This window comes from Catharus ustulatus, chromosome 20, assembly GCF_009819885.2.
Source record: "Catharus ustulatus isolate bCatUst1 chromosome 20, bCatUst1.pri.v2, whole genome shotgun sequence".
NCBI classification, from domain to species: Eukaryota; Metazoa; Chordata; class Aves; order Passeriformes; family Turdidae; genus Catharus; species Catharus ustulatus.
In genome coordinates this window covers 1931021-1952111 of record NC_046240.1, presented here as the reverse complement: position 1 = coordinate 1952111, position 21091 = coordinate 1931021, and the positions used below count along the sequence as shown (strand labels likewise).

Below are 21091 nucleotides of genomic sequence, written 5' to 3'. Positions count from 1 at the left end.
CTGTGGTTTGGATCCACTGATCCGGGGGTGTCCTGTTGCTTCTGCCTGAGGTGGTGTGTTGAGCAGCAGAAAGTGAGGCAGGGGTTTGGAAGGAAGGTCCATTCTGGTTCTGTGACTGCATGTGGTGGAGGAGTGTCTTGTTTGGTTCAGCTGGAGCTGCTGCCAACAAATCTGCTTGAGAAGTGCAAAGAGATTTTCATCTAGACATGGTATGTTTCCTGCCTGTCTGTAGGGCATCCAGCACAGTTGTAAACATAATTTTACATGTGACAGGGCAAGGCAGACTAGAGTCTGAATTACAGACAGTAGTTGGGGAATATAATTCATACTTGAAAGGATGCAGTCTAGAAAAGAGGTAAGAATTTTACTCATGGCTGATGCCTGGTCAGAGTCAGTGAGGCTGTGCAGGCTGGGGAGCAGTCGAGGCTGTGGAGACCTGCCAGGTTAACCCACAGCTCTTGTGAGTTCAGGCTGACTTTGTCACTTAGACCAGATTAACAGCTGCTAACTTTGTTTTCCCTGCAGCAGACGTTGCAGAGGCTGGAGGACACAAGCCATGGTTAGGGTGAGCTCTTCAAATTCCAACCCATTATACCAACTGGAAAGCATCCCACCTTTTACCTCATCTGTCCTGTGTCCAAGTAGGATTTAGGTCACAAACAAAATTAGATTACTCTGTTATCTATGTGGAAGCTTTACAGAGCTGCTTGTAGCTGGTTGCCTTTGCTAAAAAGAGATTCAGATCACACTAACAGGAGTGATGTGGTGAGGTGTGACTGTGGCTGTGCATGGCAGGATTTCTGGCTGGGCTGTGCTGCCCATTGCTCTTGAAACCAAGGTGGGAACCATTTGGCTGTAGATGAGATTTTTGGTTTTCTGGAAAGCTTTGTATGCTTGTGCAGTGATACTTGGATGTTGACTTAGAGGATTTAGATTGACCTGCTAGGAAATGGGCAAGCACAGACAATATTGTTTGGCATTTAGTTGACAGCATGCTGCTTCTTGAGTCTTCTGTCTGCTGGCTGGGAAGTCTCTTGACTCTCACCTCTTGAGAACCTGATTACCAGAGTATTGCAGTTTCCCCTGGAAAGGTGACAAAATTAAATATTCTCTCTTCATGTACAAACTTGATGTTTGATGTGTCTGGTGTCCAGTTGAACTCCACAGTCTCCCTATAGCTTGTGAGTGTCTTCATGGATTTATTGGGACTTAAGCTTTCCAGAGCTGTCCTGCATGGAGCTTCTCCTTGTGACACCTGGAGAGTTACAGACTTTCCAGAAAGCTGCCCCAAGAGTGTGCTGGATGTTCTACTGAACTGTCAGGGCTGGATTCTTCAAAAGCCAGTGGAGGTCCAGTTGCATATCCAACTCTGCTGTTTCCTTTTTTTCTGTATAGTTCAGGGACTGTTATTCCTGGAAAGGTTTTGTTTTTTTTTTCCTGGCTGTTCCAAAGGCTGTCTGCAGTGTCTGTTGCTCTTTTAATCTGCTCTTAGGCTTTCCCATACCCTTCTGGCATGTGGGGTCAGGATCTGTAGCTGGTGGAGTTTTTTAGGAAGTAACGTGAGAGTGTTCCTACAATTTTTGAAAAAAAAAAACAAAAACAAAAAACAAACCAAAAAACCAAAACTTAAACCCCAAAGGGGAACATCCTTATCTGGCATGTTCCCTACTGCTGGTGAATTTTCCTGTAAATATTTCTCTGTCTCTTCCTCATTTCTGTAATTGTCACTGCACATCTGATTTCTGTTACCTTTCTACTGTGTGATACCTTCCTGTGGCAGGGACTGCTGCCTGGAAGGCTTGGAGGCAGAATTCCGAGTCAAAGGTACCAGGAATTTGAGTTTTTTTCTGTGACTGAATCTTTCCTGTTTCCTGAAAGTTGAAGAATCTGGATGTAATCACTTGTATTTTCAAGTCAGCACAAGTAAAATGCAACCTCCAAGGCCTCAGCAGAGACATTTCAGTGTTTGAGAGAGCCTTTGGTAACCAGGCTTTCACTTTTCATACAAACATCATCAGTGCTGTAACAATGAGTTTTCTGTAGATTTTTCAGGAGCATTTTTTGAAAATGGATGAATTTTGCCTTGTATTTAACATTTCTCTTCCTTCCAAGACTTTACAAGTTCATTTGGCCAGTGATCTCTGCATGACAGAGATTATGTGTCTGTAACAGACTCGAGTATCTCTGGCTTCAAGTAGGTCACTGCTTCTGAGAAGGTGTTGCCAGAGCTGCTTTAAGGTCTGGTGGGGGTTTTTTTGGTTGGTTTTTTTTTTTTTTGTGATTTTTTTTTTGTTTGTTTGTTTTTCCTTTTTTGTTTGGTTTTGTTTTTGGTTTTAGTTTTAGTTTTTGTTTTTTTAAAACTTTCTAAGTTTTGGTATTCCTTAAGTGCAAATCCTCTCTGCAAAGGAGCATTTTGCTGTCTGCAGCTTCCAAGTTAAACTTCTCTAGCAGCTTCCACATCCCCTGGAGTTTCACTGCCCTGGTAGGACCGTTATTTCTGTAAGAGTTTGATATCCCAGCACTCAGCTTCTGACTTCAGGCCTTCTGTGTCTGGAACCAGAGTTTGGACCTTGTCTATCTCCATTCAGCTATTTCACATGAATTTTTCAAGGGTGCTGAGCACCTTGTGGCCTTTCTGCCACACTGCAGGGACCTGGGCTCCTCAGGACTTCTCAAAACTAGTGAGCCATCCTTGGGTGTCTAAATCAAATCCAACCTGACTCCCATGGGTTCCAAGTGCTTCACAGGTGCTGAGTGATTGAGCTGTGCATTTATAAATTGTTGCATGAATCTCTGCATTCCCCATCCTGTGGGTAGGAAACTGGGACATACTGTCTTTTGGAAGAGGAAGAGTTAGGCCAGAAGCTTGTGATGGAGAGTTCAACAGGGATCTCTGATCTGTGATCCACAGGTAGCTCTGTGTTACCTGTCCCATCTGGGCATGGTTGGGAGCTGCTGTCCTGGTTCTTGTGCACACAGCCATGGTCAGAGCTGCTCGTTTGGGGGCAGAATTTGGACCTTGCAACCTTGACCCTCTCGGTGTGATGCATAACAGGACCCCTCTCCAGGGCTTGGGATAGGCCTGTCCCCTCCATGGTGGGAAGAGCAGTGATGTGTGAGAGGATAGTGATGGTGGCAAGTCACCTTCCAGAGCCCTGAGACCTGACCAGTCTTACCCAGACAGGGACAGCAGCTGGGTACTGAGGTGGCAGAGGAGCTCTGGTGGCAGAGACATTGGGTTATCCAAGGTGGGAGAGGCTGGAGGCTTCTGTGCCTGTCCTTGTGGGTCCTCATGGCAACACAGCCATCTTTGACCACTGAGCTGGGACACAAATGTCTCACACATCAAGGCACAAACGTCCTGCAGTTCCTAATTCAAGGTGCAACAGCTGATGCTTGGGCTGCCTCCTCAGGGCTGTTTTCTGTGGCATGTTGGGCAAAAGAAGGTGGGATGGGGTAGTGGCAGAGCTGTGTTACCTCTAAAGGTATTTTTAATAGTGTTGTCCTCACTTTTTCAGGGACACTTTAGGTGGTATCTGGGGTAAGTCACTCAAGAGTCGTGGTTTTGAGTTGGCTACCAGATTTTTTCTACTGAGTTGAATGGTGTGGAGGGAGGTGAAGCATTCTGGGTCAGTGGGAATGAGAAAGATAGAGCAGTGAGCTGAAAATGTTCATTTTCAAACTGCACTTGACTTCATTCAACATGAGATCTCCATCAGTGTGATCTGCTGGGGTATATAGTGTCTGGACAGAAGAGCAAAGCTGAGGATGTCTCCCTTGGGCAGGAGTTTCCTCTAGACTTCCCTTCTCATGCCTGGCTTTTGGTGAGCTGTGTTGCCTCCCCTTCATCCAGTGACATGGCTCCATGGGTGACCTGTGGTTGGCCGGGTCCTTCCCTGGGACATGTACAAGGCACCATCCTTGACTCCATCCATGCTCATGGCAAAAGCCCAGTGTCTGCAGCCTGAACAGGAACAAGTTGCTCCAGGAGCCTGGAGGAGAGCTGGGGGTCACCATTTTCCTTTCTTAGTCAGCTTGGTTCCAAAAGCACAGGTCTATAAACCTGAATACAAGGTCAGTACTTGGATAATAGCTTGTGTAGTCTGCTGAGGAAGGCGATTTAGGGAAGTCTGTCATCCTGGCCATGAAGAATTGGAATTTTCCCCATTCTACTTGCTATGCATGAGATGAGGTTGGCACTGCCTTTCTTGGAAAGCACTTCAGGGCTTCAAGCTGCAGAGGATTTGGTGTGGTTTTATTTTTGGTTTATGTAATTCTTCTGGTTGTGTCCTGATGGTTCCAAGGTAGCACTGGCTCTGGCAGGAGCAGAGCTGTCCCATCAGTGTCCAGTAGACCCCGGGAATTCCCGAGCTGCAGCCCTCTTCACACATCCAGGGGACACCTCTGCTCCTGGCACAGCTGCACAACTTACACCAGGATGTAACTGCTGCAGTGCTTGTTTCAAAGCAGGGAAGGTAGGTTGAGGAGTTTCAGAGCTGGTATCAGCTTCTGCCTTCATCTGTTGTGTTGCCAGAAGCAAAATTTTCTCCCCTTGTTTCCTTACCTTTATTTTGAGGTGCTGCATCCACCTGCAAGGACAGCTGTGTATATGCTCTAGGAAAACTGGTTGTAAGTCTTGGTGTGTGGAGACTTTCAAAGCCTTCAGACACCAAAATACCTCAGTATTCTTTGGAGGGCTCATGAGAAAGTGGGAGACCACAGCTACATTCATGCTGGACTTTTTCCATAAATAGTATCTGGATCTATTGTATTGTCAGAGTATTTTAAGACTGGTGTGGTTGTCCCTTTATCATTTAATCTGGAAAATTCTGTAAGCTCTTCTAAAACTCGCATTTCATACTTTGTAGAGAGGGTGAGATGTGATGCCATCTCTGAGCATTCAAATGATCTGATTGATTATTCACCAGTAACTTTTTATGGTAAAAGCAAGATACAGAATTCCATTTGACAGCCAGAAGGTGCTAAAATTTCTCCCTTTCTCCCTCCTGCTATGAGCAGTCCTTGGGACTGGAGCTCTTTGATCAAAATGATCCCAAGCCACCTGTGTGTTTCCTGCATACCAGAGTGTCCCAGGGATGCTCTGAGCTGAGTGCACTGCTGCTGTCCTGCCCAGGAGGGAACTGGGCATTGCTGTGTCTGAGCTCATCAGTTTGCAAGGCAGGCTCTGAAAACCCATCAGATGGAACTGACTGCCATAAAAATTTTTCAAGGGAGCAGGAGATGCTTTTGCTCACCTTTCTAAGCTGAGAGTATGGAATGCCCTCTTGGCTTTCTGTAGTTCTTTCCCTTTCTTCTATCCCCATCAATCTGATCTGTTTCTTGACCTTTTTTTTTTTTTTTTTTTAATCTGAGGTCAATGGGGCTAGGGGCTATAGTTGTCCCATCCTCACATCCTGTGTTAGGGACTGGTGTCCTGGCACGTGGCTGGAGTCCTCAGGCTGAAGAGAGCCCAAAATTCCCTTGTTCCCCCCTCTTCCTTGGGCAAGTCCAGTAACTGCTGGCTTCCTATGCAGAACATGCTGATGTTTGGAGAGGAAAATGGGATGAAGTGGAATGTTATGGGTAACATCTCTGAATACGTTTGTATAAATATATTTGTGTGTACACACAGGTTTGTGTGTACACCCGTTTTTTGGATAAATATCTTGTTCAATAATTATTTGCAAGTAGCAAAGTAGAACATGGCTTATGCTTTGGGCTGAGCTTGGTGCCTGAGTGTCTCTGCTGTGTTGAGCAGCTGGTGGAGCTGGGCTCTGACCCTGAGGGGCTGTCAGTGTCACAGTTAATCTGAGAGGGGCAGGCATGGACCACCACAGTTTATATCTCATTGGACTCCAGATGGAAAACCACATTGCTGCAGGAAACCGCAGCACTCGGAATAAACTCTGCTCATTGCTGCTCTGTGTACTTGGGATGCCACGTTTCAGAGCATCCTCTGCCTTTCAGGCACATCTTTTATCTCTGCAGACTTCAATCACCACCTTGTAGTAAAATGGCTTTTGTTTTCCCCTGGCTACAGAAAAGTGAGTCAACTCTTGTGCTTTGTGGGTTCCAACTGAAGGAATCAGTCATTGCTTTTATCTTCTGTACACATCGAGGAATGGAGAACAGAGAGAAGAGCCTTCAGACTCGGAGACTGCATCACCTCAGGTCTTTGTTGACGACTTCTGTCCTCATTCTTTGCACAAAGGAGTGACTTCCAGCTTGTGCTGTGGAGGACCTTGTGTCTGAATGAACAGGATGCACACAGGAAAATCAGCTGTTGAACAGAATGGTCGTGGAAAGAAAGTATCTTGTGGTGGACAGGGTGAATGTGATGGAGGTGGGGGTTGGCCTGTGGGGCTGAACTGGTTTTGCTATTCTGCTTGTTTGGGAAACAGGCTTCTGAAAGTGACTTAAATTGTCTGGGTTTGCTGTGTATTGTGTATGTGAAAACTACAGACATCCTTGATATCAGATGAATGTTCTTGCCTCATACCACAAACACCTTTCCATTTTGGGAAACTTCAGTAAAGAGAGAGCAAATCATAAAATCATAGCATAAACTGGGGTGGAAAGGGCCCACAAGGATCACTGAGTCTCCTGGCCTTGTGCCCTGCAAAAATCCCACCCTCTGCTTGGGATTGTTGTCCAAATGTTCCTTGAGCTCTGGCAGCCTTGGGGCTGTGACCATTCCCTGGGGAGCCTGTTCAGTGCCCCACCCACTGGGATAGCCAACCTAAATCTAAATGGCCAAGCCAGTCTCCAGTGGATTATGGCAATGCCAAATTGTCTTCTTTGTTGAGCCTGTTTTAATTCCTTCCTTCCTTCCTAAGATAAGCTTGGAATAAATCCAGGTGAGCAAATGATCCTTCATGCGTGGTGTAAGTGGTGCCTTTGCAGAGACAAGTGTGGATCAGCTGGAAGTGATTGTTCCTGAAATCTCTTGCTCCAGCAGTGTGAAGGTGGTTGTCCTCTCTGAGGAGCACAAGGGGCTTTGCTATAAAGCAGCGTATGTTCTTTTCTCTCTGATATTCTAGGTGGGTATTTCACACCAGTGATGAAGGGGAAAGGTGGTTGTCTAGGAACAGAGATTTAGCTCCTTACTGCACCCTTAGTTTTCTGTTAGCATCCTTGCAGAGCTTACAGCAGAGCAGCTCTTGTCTCTGAAGGGTCATTGAGAGCACCGTGCCCCAGCAGCCACCATGGAGGAGGCCAGCATGGAAAATCTTACCACACTACTGGAGCCTGGGAATCTTCACCTTGTCTGCACAAATCTTTTGTATTAGAGAGGGGACATTTTAAATAAAAGTCAAATTTGGTCTACTTGGTCTTATTATGACTCTTTTGGTCACCACATTGAAGTAGCTGCATCTCTAAATCAGCAGTCTCTGTCTTGCAGTCAGGTGCTTTCTGTGTCTCCTATCTGTCCTTGTCTGCCACAGAAAGAAATACATGACCAGGTGCATTCTTGGCAGTGAATTTCAGGTTATTTCAGGCTGTGATGCAGCCCAAAGTTTGTGGGATATTGTTCAGCTTAAATCTCAAAAGAGAAGTTGGACTTTTCTAGGTTTGGATTGTAATTTTTTGTCCTACAGAAGTTTATATTAGAAAAATCACTTCTTTAGAGTATTTTAAACTAAACCATTTCTTATAGTTGAATTAGCAGTGCTCATTATCTGCCCCTCTCAGGTGATTCCCACAAGAAGCTGAGCAGAGCCCCTGGTTCCTTTGCTGGCCATGTGTCCATGGCTGCAGTGGTTCAGTGGTGCAAGGATCCAGGGCTTGTTCTCCACACAGTGCTTAGCAGAAGCCTGTCTCACCCAGGCTCCTCCAACTGCTCTGAGATAGCAGGCCCTCATGTTGAGAAAAATTTCTAGAACTGGACAGCTTGAAGGGACTCTGAGATCCAGAATACAATTTTTGTTCCTAGAGAAGTCTCCTAGTGCAGAGTGGTGATTAATTCTTGTCAGTTGTAGGGCTCTGAAGGGAATAAGTAAGGATGTAGCTGTTCAATTCATTCAGACTTATTTGGGAGAGGGCATCTGATGAATGGCAAGCCCACCTGGAAGATACCACCAGTCCTAGATTGGTGGATTCAGGATGGAAGCTCGATTTTTAATTTTTTAAAGGGGAAAAAAGTTGTTAGTAAGATCTGCCTTAGCACAAGAAAAGCAGAGCAGGGATGGTCAATGTGCCTCAAGTAAAGTAGCATGTCACTAACATAGAGATATTTGCCTAATAAGTTAATAATGCATGTTTCTAATTGTAGTAAGGATACAGTTGGAAATAATAATTCTCATTGCTATAAGAAAACAAATTGCTTATAACTTAATGTGTTAAAATGAGTTCAAAGCATTGGGTGCTGCTTTGCTCCCAAGGAGGGGAGGTTGCTTAGGTCGAAACTGGAAGAAAAAAGGTCTGGCTGTGATTTGTGCCACTGAGTGCTCAGTGAGCAATGTGAGTAGCTGAGTATTGTGTTGCACGTTATTGTGTCATGTGATAACAGCACCATGTTTTCCTGTCATTTCCACAACTTTTCCTGGCTGAAGTGACACACAAGCAACCCTGGGTAGTAATCACATTGTCCCGTTCAGTTTCAAAAGGAGAGAAGCGGACCTCATCCAGAAACTTTCCAGCAGGCTACAGTAAGCTTTCCTGTCTGTTAGCCATTGTCAAATCTTCTCCATCCTGCAAAAATGGCATCTCTTAAAGTAATGAAATTGTCTCAGAAATAGTGTCATTCCATCGGGTGATTGCTGTGTAATGATTTTATAAACTATTTATGGTCTGTATTGAGGTTGTTTTGTTGATTCTTATGGCTGTCCTCATGTCTCTGTTTGCTGTTCTCTCAGGGAGCTGCCCATGACCCAGGAGAGGAAATAAAAAGAATCAGCATTCTCAGAAGTGTTGTGTAAATTAATTAGCTCAGAGTTTTGCAGTATTATGCTGAAGTTCTTGACTCCAGTTTAAGCTTTGAAATCCCAGCAGTGGTGGGTTCACTGATTGTGCTGCAGTCTGGTTCATGACCAAGTTAAAATGAGTTAGAGATCAATGTGCTCAGTTAAATTCAGCTCAGTCTTCACTATGAGGGTTGGAGAGGTTTCCTCCATGTAAGAGCAGGGTTAATCAAAATCCATTGTAACTCAGTGTTTTATCAGGGGTGCTTAATGCAAGATATTGACATTTTAAAAGCCTCAGTCAAGCCCCATTGAAGCCAGGGAGATTTTTAGCAGCCTTGAGCACATGCTGGGCTGAGACATGTGAGCTGTGGAAGGGCTGTGCCATCTTCTGCTTTTTGTTATTATCTTTATTTTAACATTTTGGAGGAGCCTAAAAAGCCAGAGCACTGCCAAGGAGAATTTCAGCTTCTTGCTCACAAGGAAAGGGAGCAAATGTGCTTTGCTCTAGCCTGGGTAGGTCACAGGTGCAAAACTATTTTCTTCCTTTGCCACATTTTCTTTATCTCTTCTTCATGTCTAGGAATCTGTTCCTGAATATATTGAAGCCTCAGGACAGCTTACATGGATCAGAGCAAACCCAAATTAGTTCTGGCCCTCTTGCAATGATGATGTTTGTTCATGAAAAGCAAAAATTTCTTCCTTTGAGAATCCAAAAACTTTGTGACAGCACCAACATTTCTACCCCTCTAGGAAAAGAAACAGAACATTTCTTCTGGAGACTTGTTCTAGTGAAATTCACACCAGGGTACATTCAGTATTAGCATTGCCCTGCAGGGTCTGGAAACAGTTTTAGAAATGACACAGACTTTGAGGTAGAAGAAACAAAGCTCTCTAAAACCTCTCCAATTTTCTTTGGTAGGAATGTGTCAGCCACAGTCCTAAAGCATGTTTGGACTCTGAAGTTGCACAGTGTCATTTGAACTCTGCAGTTTACCTGGAAGCTTTTTTGTTAGGATTTACATTTAAGCTTTGGCTGATGGACTGCAAATAATTTTTTAAAATATCAGCCTTTTTACCAAACCTATGGTGGAATATATTGTCATTAACCCTAGTGAAGATAGGAGCTTTAATGAGAGACTTCTGAGCAGACAGGCTTGGGAAGCACAACTGGTTCACTTGGATCTTTCTGCTTCTGCAGATTTTATTCATGTCAGCTGTACCGTCGAATATATCAACTTTTGAGCTTGAGTCCTGCAGAGCTCTCTGCAAAGTGAAACAGAGGAGATAGGCAGCTACCTACAGCCTCTTTTTGGCCTTGCTTCCTGTCTGTTGACTTCCAGTTCTGCTTGAAATACCCACCAACTTTTCTCTACTTCTTTCAACAATCCTTCTTTTTCATGCCAAGGAAATGCTTGTTTTTAAAAGTTGTGGCCTCCCTGTAGCTGGTTGTTAACAGCAGGGCTCGGGGAGCTTTCACATCCTGTCTGGGAGCTTCCCAAGGTCTCCGTGGGTTCCACAGGAGATTTTGGGGTCCTCTGGCCATCCCAGACCTTCCCATGTGTGTCCAGCTGTGCACCTTGTGGCAAGCAGCCTCGTGCCTGTGCCGGGCCCGGCGGTGCCTGGCGCCAGCGCCTGCCCGCCTCCTGCCAAGCTGGACACAGCTCTGACAAAGGACAACTGTTTGGAGGAGTTGTTGTCTTGCTTGGTGCTCCTAATCCCTGGGATAACTGCTGTGACAAGCATAGTAACCATCTGCAGTGAGACCGACACATTGGTGCCTTTCAAGTGCAAGGATCACAGCCTTCTCAGCCTCTTTTTTCTTTGCTTTTCAGAAATCTTTAAAAGCAAGACTGGGAGCTGGAAGCTCAAGCCCTGGATGAGTTTTCAGGAGTTGTAGTCACTCTAAGGTGCTTTTGGAAATGCTGCTTTTAACTAGAAGAGTATCTAGCCCACTTTAGCTATTTATATTGTTTTTTAAAATCATATATGAAGCTCCACAAATCTGTTTTATACATCCTGGGAATTTGGAGAACATGTGTCCAGTCCAACATTCCCAGCCTTAGACAGAAGGTTGGATTGCACATCTTTCAAACAAAATGATAAGAGAAGGCACATGTCTGCACTAATCCCAAGGACTGGGCACTAACTGCTTTTTACCTTCACTAGATCCTGGCCTGTGTGCTTGTCCTGCTATTCTCTGAAGCAGGCTGCTGTAGTATCCAGAGCACCAGGATGTAGTGCAGGGTTTAGGCAGGCTTTTTTGCTTTTGGAGGCATGTCCACCTTAAGGATTTATGTCCTCATACATCTGCAGCAGTACAAACATACAGATAGGTGTCCTGCACTCTTGATTTAGTTTTTATTGCCTCACTCAGATTTACATCCAAAAATCCCCAATTTAGATCAATGCAGAGAGTTTGTGTGGTTTTGGCATGGGACTCTTTTGGGCTTTTGATTTACACGGAAAAATTCCTGATGCAAAGTGTAGTTTTTTTGACATTAAATTGCATTCCAGTTATGACTCTTGAGATTGCCACACTGCTTAAAGGAAAACTGCCCTGCTTGCATGTGGCAAATCAGCTAAATGAGCAGAACCTCTATTCAAGTATCTGTCACTCTGTCAAACTGGTAATTTGGTTATTTGACCATTTCCCTGGGTATTTGAGAAGAGCTAAGCAGGAGCTGTGGTTGCGAGACAAGGCAGATGGCATCATAAATACATAATGGAAATTAAGCCAAGCTCCAGGACAGGAGGGTTTGGGGGTGGATGATAATGGTCTGTCTTGATCCCAACCCCTGGAGAGCTGCAAATCCCTTGGTGCATCCCTGGGGAGGAGGGGGTGTCCCCCAGCTCCCACTTTCTTCCCAGCAGCTCGAGGCACCATCCTGCAGCTGTGGAACAATGGCCCAGATCTGCTTTCACACCACAGCTGGGGACACACAGGCTGCTTGTGTGACAGGGGAATAATGAATTCCAATTTGCTTTCTCTTCTGGTGTAGGGTCAGAAAAGCAAAGTTTCCTAGTCTGAAAAGCAGAGGGAAGAGAGGAGAAGGGTTTAATTGCTTATTTGAATAAATTACCTCAGTGTTTAAATTTTTTAACTCCATGAGAACTTTAATATGTAGTGTTATTTTCAAACAAGAGCTGAAAAAGGAGCTCAGTCAGTGAAAACTCAGCATTTCATCTCTCTACCGTTTTTCCTCTGCTTTTTTGAAGAGGATTTAGCTCTCAAAGATCAAGCTCCTTCATGCCCACCAGCTGGCAGGAGGTGAGGCAGGAAATGCCCATTTGTTTGTGCTTCCTTGGCATGGTGCTTCTCACCTCCCTTCCTCCCTCAAAACAAGAACTATTTTTATGGCACTGACTAAACAGGATGGTGGAGCAGTTAGACAGAAACCAGTTCCCAACAGAAGCTGTCTGTGAGACACTTGGCACATGTGGATGTCATGTTTCTTTTTTTTCCTTTTCCATTTCTTTTTTCTTCTGTTCTTTTCTTATTTGTCATTTTGCTGCCTTTTTTTTTCTTTTTTCATTCCTTGCTTCTTAGTAAGTAATTTCCATGGAGAACCCCACTGAATGCAGGGTTTGTTACGCACAGAAGCTCTGAGATGGCATCAGCCCCACCTGTGCTATGTTGTAGCACTATCAGGTGCTTTCCCAGATCATTCCTAAGCGCAGTGCAGGGGCACTGTAGGGACCAGCAGATTGAAATCTTCAGCTGGGCAGGTTAGAGAGCAGAAAACACCATGGCAGACACAGCCTAGCAGTGGGGAGAGGAGCTGCTCCCAAATGCTTTCATCCAGCAGGTCAAGGGTTCAGGACATGCAGCTGCTCCAGTGCAGCAGCACTAACCCAAAGTGCAGCAGAGGAAGCTATTTAAAATGTAGCTGCTCCAGTCAATTGGCCTTTTGCCCTCTCAAAACCTGGGATCCCAATAAATCCCTGTCATGGTTGGGTCCCCAGCTGGGTGGTGTTTGCAGCTGCTGGTGACCAGCATGGGATTTATCAGCATGGAATCAGCCGTGACCTGTTTATTCCTCGGCTGATAAACTCAATAAGCTCCATGTGTTTGGTCAAATCCTCCATGTGTGTTCTGCTCATTGGGCCAGACCCTGGACAGGCAGTGGGGGCTGGATCAAATATCCACCAAGTTTGATAGATATCTCCTGTACACAGAGTGGTCACAAGTACTTGTGTGCTTTAAAATCCATGTGAGATCAGTGTGCCCTGCAGTGGGAACTGTCTGCATTGCTCTTAATGCATCTTGAAAGTGGAAAATGTGGGCTTTTGGCTTACTTTATGACTCAAGAAGTGTGAATCAGCTAATTAACTAATGAAAAACTGAAATTATGCATGGCATTTTAAGATGAAAAGTGTTGCAAATACTTGTGCATTTCCTGCTAATTCAATGGTAGCATTGCTGCATGTGAATGAGCCATTGGGGGCACCTTTGAACTCTTCTGTTCACAAATTTTGGACATTCATCTGCTCCTTACCTGGGCAAATCCTGGTGGCTTCAGTGGGGGCAGGATTTACCTGAGAAAGTTAATTTTGGTGCTTGGTGAAGACACACCTGAACAGGCAGATTTTGCTTTCATATGTCACAAAGAATTTCGCTTGCTTTTTATAAATGATTGGCTCTTTATTTGGTTTTGGATAAATTAAATTATTATCTAAATGTATTGAATTTTGGGGTATTTGGGTTATTTTCTTGTTTAATTGCAGTTCTCCATTAAGGGCAAACTTTTCCTTAAGTCTGGTTCACCCAGAAGAGCTTTGCCTGTATTGATAGAATCCCAGCTGGAAAGGAGGCAGGTGCTGGGATGTGGTGGGGTAGAGCAGCAGGAGCTTTGGGGAGATGGGGCTGGGAGTGCTCTTCAGGCTCTTGGTACTGCATGTTACCAGATCTCACTCACAGCCTGATGTATTTTGTGCAAAGTAGAAAGAACTGTGTAAATGAGTGCTTAGAATGACTCTATGAGACATATTGAATTTTATGCTGCAGCTGGAGAAACTTATCCTTAATTGAAGCTGTGGGCAAGTGTATGTCATTTTTGATTTAACATTTTCCCTCACCCCTCCACCCCCACCCCAACCAAAATCCTTTGTGGAGTCAGATTGTTGCTGTAGCTTTGTGAACCCCTCTCTTCTAATGTTTAATCAAGTGCTGAAAAGAGACATTTAAAGACTATTTAAAATGTGGAAAAATTGCTTCCCAATATTTTTGACAGAGAGAGACTGAGAACACACAGCATTGAATCATCAGGAAAATTGAAGATTTCCCCTGAACAACATTGGGATTTTACAGCAGAGGACTTGAAAGACCTTGGAGAAATTGGACGAGGCGCTTATGGTTCTGTCAACAAAATGGTCCACAAACCAAGTGGGCAAATTATGGCAGTTAAAGTAGGTGATGCCCATCCTTACATTTGTACTTCAGTCCATTGGGATGCAGTGTGATGGAGAATTAAGGTTCTTCCATCCAGCACCCATCTACTGCTCTGTTCTATTTATTTCTGGTGTAAAGGCTGCTGTTTGCTGAAAATGCAGTGTATAATGGGCATGTTTTCAGGTGATTTGTGAAGTTCTCATAATTGCTGTGCCCTTTTCAAAATGTCTGTCAGGAACCTGCTGTTCTGAGGGGATCACACGGCTCTGGAGACTGATGATGGGGCACGGGCCTTTCACCTCTGGGTCACTGGTTCAGGTACAGCCTAGGCTGGTGGTAGGCACAATTTGACATCTCATAGCTTCTTGGTGTCTTTTGTGAAATAAACATAATAATGCTGTTTATGTCAGCATGTGCCACGGTATGGCCTTGCCAGGAGGAGCTGGAATGGAGTGGATGTCTTTTAGGGAATGTTGTGTTCTTGCTGATGTATGATGGAGTGTTTGCTTTGTACTTGCCACGTCAAACTGTCCTGGAGGTGCAAAGTGTAGCAGGTTTCTTGACTGTCCATTTTCTCCTTTGTGCTACCCAAAACCTCACCTTAGAACCAGGAACAGCCTCCATTCCCAGCTGGGCAATAATTACCTGTCTTGCCACAGCAGTGCTGTTCACTGGCCATCTTTGAGGAGCTGCTTGTCCATGGAGGTGGGCAGCAGCTGTTCTCTGTCTCTCTGGACCTTTCCTTTGCTCACTGCAGGTTGCTAATGACATCTGTCTTTTAACTCTGTTGATGGTATCAACTGTAAGTGCTCTCATGGCTCCCAGGAACAGCAGAAGTGAGCTATGCAGGAGTCTGCGTTGCTGTCTTTTCCAACTCTCTGTCTTCTTTGGAATATTCCCTGATCCAATCTGGAAACATTTGCCCCTGCTGGTCCCACATGCCAAGCAGACGTATCTCAGCCCTAGCTCCAGCTGCTCTGAATATAATTCCACCTGTCTCTAGTGTGTCAGGTTACTGGAGTAACCCCCATCCTTTAATCTTCTCCAGTAAATACTGTCTTCCTCACAGTGCTGGGATCACTGGCTAGGTCTCTTGAGTATTTTTGATCACCATGCAGTGCTTTTTCAAGCTGGGTTTGAATCCCTGAAAGTCTCCAGTGGAGCTGGATGTTGCCTGTAGCTAAAGGCTGTTTTTTTGCAGTTGCCTTTGGTAGAACTCACAAGTGTAGTTTGCAGGTGACAGGTTGAAAACCGTTGATGTAGTGAAATGATTCCTGGACACCTCCATCTTCTCAGACTCAGGGTGTGTGACCTGGGTAGCTGTAGTTTTGCTGAGGGTGTGAAGGGGGCACACCCCCAGAGCTGAGTGGCTGTTCCCCAGAACTCTGCAGTGGCTACAGCCATGCAGATAAGGGCACTTTGTTGGATTAGTTTATGTCATGGAGAAGATGTGTCTGCTGGCACAGGGGTTCTCTTGTCCCACATTGTTTGCATAAGGGCTTTGTGAGGTGACCCTCTTGAGGGCCCGTGGTGCAGGTACAGCCATGTGGGAGACAGAAGGCACCAGTTCTGTGTCCTTGAAGCTGTCCGTGGCTGGAGATGGCATGGTGCAGCATGTTGAGCTGGTTTTCCCAAGGCATGAGGTGTGTTCTGAGCCTTGGGGCTTCTGGGCTTGGGGGCTCACTTTTAAACAAGGAAATCCGATTCGTTTGCAGTGACTAAACTGTGAAATGGTGAAGTTGTGGGCTGGGCTGGTGCCACCTTCTTTTCTCTGACCCTATTTCGTTTGGGTGGGCCTGCTGGGAAGAAAGGTTGGAGGGTTTGGGCATCAGCATAATTTCTAAAACAGTAGTGGTAAGTTCTGTTTATCCCAGTGGGGAGAAAACACAAAATTGAGCAAAGGAGGAGATGTGGATGGAACAGTCAGTAAAACCTCCAAGGCAGCAGCAGTAATTCCCCAGACTGGATGGTGCAGTTCTTTGAGATGAGGTTTCAGGATGGGGCTAAGCTTGTGCTAGTGACTAGTTCATCCCACACTCCTCAGATTTTCCTCTCTCAGCCTCCTGATGCTTTTGGGGCAGCCATGGTTGTGCATTCATTTTCTGCTCCTCGTCCATCTTAATCTGTCCATTTTGGGGACTGTTCCCCTCCTGCTCACTCTTTCTCTCAAGCTTTGTGGTCTCTTCACCATGGAACTGTTACCTTCAGCCGTGTGTTCTCCTTCAGCATAAAATTCTTCTGTAAGAGAAGGGAAATGGAGTTTTGTGAAAATGTGTCAGTTTAGTGAGGTCTTGGCTATGATCTCCATGGCACCTGCAGCTCTGTAGTGTGGCACCATGCTGGGGGCAGCTCACAGCTGGATTGTGGAGCCAGTGTCTCGTTATTTGGTTGAGCTGCTGTTGCTCCTGTGCTTCCCCAAGAGCAGCACCAGTGCAGCAGGCACTGAAAGGACATTCAGCACAAGGAAACAGCTTTGTGGAAGCTGCAAGTGAAAAGTTGGCTGTTCTGTACTGCTCACTAGATGCAGAGAAAATTGGTGCAGGGGCCTGTTCCAACCACTCCTCCATCCTTCACCACTCCCCAAATTTCCACTACTGTTGCTGCAAATTCCCAGCCTGGTCAGGAGGGGTTCTGCTTACAGCTACCATGACCAGGCTTGTCACCCCATTCTACTCCAGGGAGATTCAAATCCTCCTTGTTCTGCAAATGTGCAGTTGGTCATTTCCCCTTGCTGGAGTCTTTCTCTGACTGAAGGCAGCTCCATGTCAGCTGAGCACCTCTGGTCACTCATCCTGCTCCCCTCAAAGGGTGTGGCTGCCAGGGCTTATCTTCAAATTCTCTTCCCAGCTCCTTTCTCTTGTTTTTTGTTGCCTGTCCTGCTTTTGCCCAAGGAACAGTTCTTTGAAGATTCCCAAGCTTTCCTCTGCTTGGTGCATGTGGCATCAGTGCCATGGGGCACACCGGCTCCTGTGCCCTCAGAGCTCCCCCAGCACAACCTTCTTTTGCTGCACATCAAGTTTTTCTTACCACTGAAGGAAAATAGTTCCTGAGGGATGAAATATCACCAAAATAACTTGAGAGCTGCAGGTGGTGACTCTGTTTTCTTTCATTTTTCCCTGTAACTCATTTTGGTCTGTCAGCCCATGGGTCCTGACACATGCAATCCTGGCACCTTTAATGAGTCTCCTGGCATGGGCAGGGCTGCCAGGCCCTGGGTGAGTCAGGCTTTTCATCTGTGCTCCAGAGTCAGTAGAAAAGGAGGGAAATGAGCCTGAAATGAGCCTCACTGTATCACTGGCTAGAACACTGCAGTAAGCTTCAGCTGATAGAGCATGGCTGGGATGATGAGCTCTTGTCCCTCTCCTTTAACCTTGGTCATTCTCTGTGAATATGCATTTCAATGACAAAAAGGCATTCTGTACCTCTTTGGGAGTAGGCTGGAGGCTGGAGTAGCTTGCAGGGGCAGGTTCTTCTGTTGCTGCCACCTGCAGTTGTTTGTGCACCCCTTAGGCTTTCTGCCATAGAGAGCTGCTTCCTGGAGCTATCAGGAGGAGGGGGAGAGGATGAAGGAAAGAGGGATCCAACTCAAGAAGATTTGCGTTTAAACCTTCTTCATTTTTACTCCTAGAAAATGTTGCATTATGTTTTCCTAATCTTCCAAATTTTTATTTCCAAATAAAAACCACTCCTTTCATTCTTTAAGTTGCTTCCTTTCCTGTCTTCCTGGAGATGTACCTTTTTACTCTGGGTCAACTGCCATCACAGTCTTCCTGTCATTGAAAATACCCTTTTCATTTTCTTAAGGATTTTTTGGCATATGAGGTCAAGACTTTTCCAGGTGGGAAAGAAAACAGCCCAGTTTTGTCCAGTGCCAGATCTGGCTATGCAAACCAATAAATGCAAGGCCAGTTCATATTCTGAATCCTCACCTTGTCAGGTTTCTCTTCCTGGCTCCTCATTTTCCTGGGAGAAATCTCTTTTCCTGGCTGGTGTGTGTTTGCTGCATCAGCCCTTCATGATCTTGCCTGGCTGGGCTTCCAGTTCTACCCACTGTCCTTTGATTTTGCTTCTGGTTTCTTGTTTTTGTGTTAGTCTGGTTTTTCCTAGTCTGTGGCAGTCTGTAAGTGACTTGTGACCATTGTCCTGGGCTTCCCACTGTGCAGAGAGCCCTGGTTCCTCCTCAGCATCTGCTCCAGTGCTGTCCTGATTTTGTCTGAGAGGCTCCACAGTATGTGCAGTCCTCCAGCCCTTTTTGTATTTGCCCTCCACCATCACCACATGGTGTTGTCCCAGTTTCTCCAGGGGCTGTGCCTCTTGTTCCATGAGGGTACCACAAATGAGACGCACATAGAGAAGCCCCATTTATTTGGATGAAATGTTTTCTTGGGAAACTCACCCAGCTACTGAGGGGTGTAATTTCTGTCCTGAAGTTTCCTTCTGGCCCTGGTGATAGTTCACACAAAAAGGATGCTTTAAAAGATCCCTGGAATATGAATTAAAAAAAAAATAGCCCAAACTGGAATGAAAGCTGGAGAGCATTCTTCCTGTTAGAGCAGGATGCTCTGCTTTGCACTGGAATACTGTACATGGTGTGGGTTTTCTTAGCCAGGGTACTTCATAGTGCTTCTGGAAGGCTTGGAAAGCTGCATGTTTGAAGAGTTCATAAAATAAATAAGAACATATTTTAAATAGTCAACCTTTCATATGTTGGGTGGCTCCTGTGCAGGTCAGAAGCTTAAACACAGCAGTGGTGTCCTGAGGATCTAGTGCTCCTGGCAGTGACGTGTGAGCCTCAGGCTCAGGCAGGAGATCTTCACCTGCTCCTCACCTCTTCTGCCCTGCACCAGGGAACACCTTGGACATCTGGGGTTCACCATCAGCAGCTTCTCCCAGTTTCGTTTCAACCAGTTCAGCTGGCTGAGAAATACGTCACCAAGAGATGAGTGGAGTGGTTTGTGCTTTGGTTGATCTTCAAGCTTCTTATCATGGAAACATCCTGCACTTCTTTTTAATTGAATTATTTTTCTGTCAGGAATGGTTACAGCTGGGAGAGTAACCCAGCTGGGGCAGAGGGTGGTTTTGTCCATGGTGTTCAGTTTTCCCCCACCTTAAAAGGAAGTGATTTTCAGCTGTAGGCCAGAATTTTCTGTGTCTTCCAATATCCTCAGCCTGGCTTAGTCTCACTGCAGTATTGCCTAGTCCAGCCTCCAGCTACAGTCAGTGTCCTCAGCCATTGTTGCTGGTTTCCTGTTTTCTCTTTAGTTTAATAATAATTTTGACATGCTCTACTTGTTCTCTAAACTTGTCCTAAGGAAATCAGAAGCATTTTCAAGATCAGTTGGGTAATCGGAGGTGTCAGACCCATGGTCTCATAAGAGATCCTAGTTTTTCCTGGGGAAACCATGGAGCTGTTTCTTGTTCTGAGCACAGTCTCTTGTGCATCACTTTGGTAGTCAGTGCTTGTTCTCTGATCCACAGCTTCAAACCAGAAGTTCCTGTCTGATTTTCTCAGGTTTCTCCATGGCAGTCTCACAACTGAAGGAGGTTGCTAAGTATCAAATGCCCCTGAGAACAGAAATGTAACATTTTATTTATACCTCCATGATCTCTTAATCCTTTCCTGGATGCCCATAGCCCATAAAGGCCCATCAGAATGATAGATTAGTATATTTAGCTCTATCCAGGGGCAAATTTCTCTGTCCTTCCCATGTCCATATGACTTCTGAAGAGAAGTCTTGGAGTTTTATTGCCAAACCATCATTGTAATTCCTCACACAATTGAGTGACACCTTCAGAATTTTCTGTTTCAGTCATTTGTTTAGGTCTGCTGGCTGAGAGCTGGGGAAACCAGTGTTCCCAGTCCTGCTGGTAAAGTAGCTGGGGAGGGAGTGGATGAGTAAGAGCTGAAAATGAATGGTGAGAGTTAGAGCCTCATCACAGGAGGTGGGAAACTAGTTGTGATCTACTTCAGTCAGCATTAAATGTGTTTCAGATGGGGGGATAGATATTCCCATCCTCAGCAGTGACTGGGCAAACCCTATTTTTGCTACTGGTTTGTTGTCCCAAATCCCTGCCATCCCATGGAAGGACCACTTCTCCCATGGCACTGCCTGGCACCTCTGTGCTAAGCTTTCTGCTGAGGACACAGGTGTGCCCTGTAATCAGGACATTTCTGGATTGTCTCACAGCTCAAGGAGTTGAGTTTCAGTTTGGTGTTGTCAGCTTATTTTTCTTTTCCTTTTTTTCCTAGATTTTTTTTTTCCCACCAGTCACTTCACGCTGCACCTGAATCTTTCTGTGTGCACATTGGGCTGGATGATGTCCCTTCTGTTTTGGGTCAAGTGTCTGGAATCTGCCTGGTTTTAGTTTTCAGGGTGGCACAATCCACAGCACAGAATGTGCTTTTGCTGTTAATGCTACTCAGAGCATGGCTTCAGAGCTCTTCTTCATGGTGTTGGAAGGCTTTGTACCTAACCTGTGTCTGAGTAAAAAGGGCTGGAGAATTTTTCTCCCACAGCATTTGATACAGTTTAAATTGGAGGCCAACAAGGAATTGTTAAAAAGGAGACTCCATGAGCTTCTGCTACAAATCTCCTTTTTCCATCCATGGCTTGTTTGGCCATCACTTATCAGTGACTGCCTGCAGGAAGGTGACTGGGCTGAGATCTGTAAGGCCTGAAGTGAAGTCAGCCCCTGTCCATCCCTGTCTGAAATGCTGCCTTCAAGCAGCTTCCTCACCTTGTGTCTTCCTTCCCTGCCATGTCCCATGTTCTTGGGGAGTGTCTGTGGGAGCTGCTGC

General features: G+C 45.5%; 1 protein-coding gene across 2 annotated transcripts in view; it reads left to right on the top strand.

Annotated features, from left to right (window-relative positions):
- MAP2K4 (mitogen-activated protein kinase kinase 4) overlaps window positions 1-21091 on the top strand; it is a 67011-nt gene that overhangs the window by 28425 nt on the left and 17495 nt on the right. The window contains exons 3-4 of one of the 2 annotated variants that reach the window (XM_033076486.2): window positions 8553-8648; window positions 14135-14309. In XM_033076486.2, coding sequence (XP_032932377.1) covers window positions 8553-8648; window positions 14135-14309 — 271 coding nt within the window. The remainder of the gene's footprint in view (window positions 1-8552; window positions 8649-14134; window positions 14310-21091) is intronic. The other variant, XM_033076487.2, reaches the window with a different exon arrangement.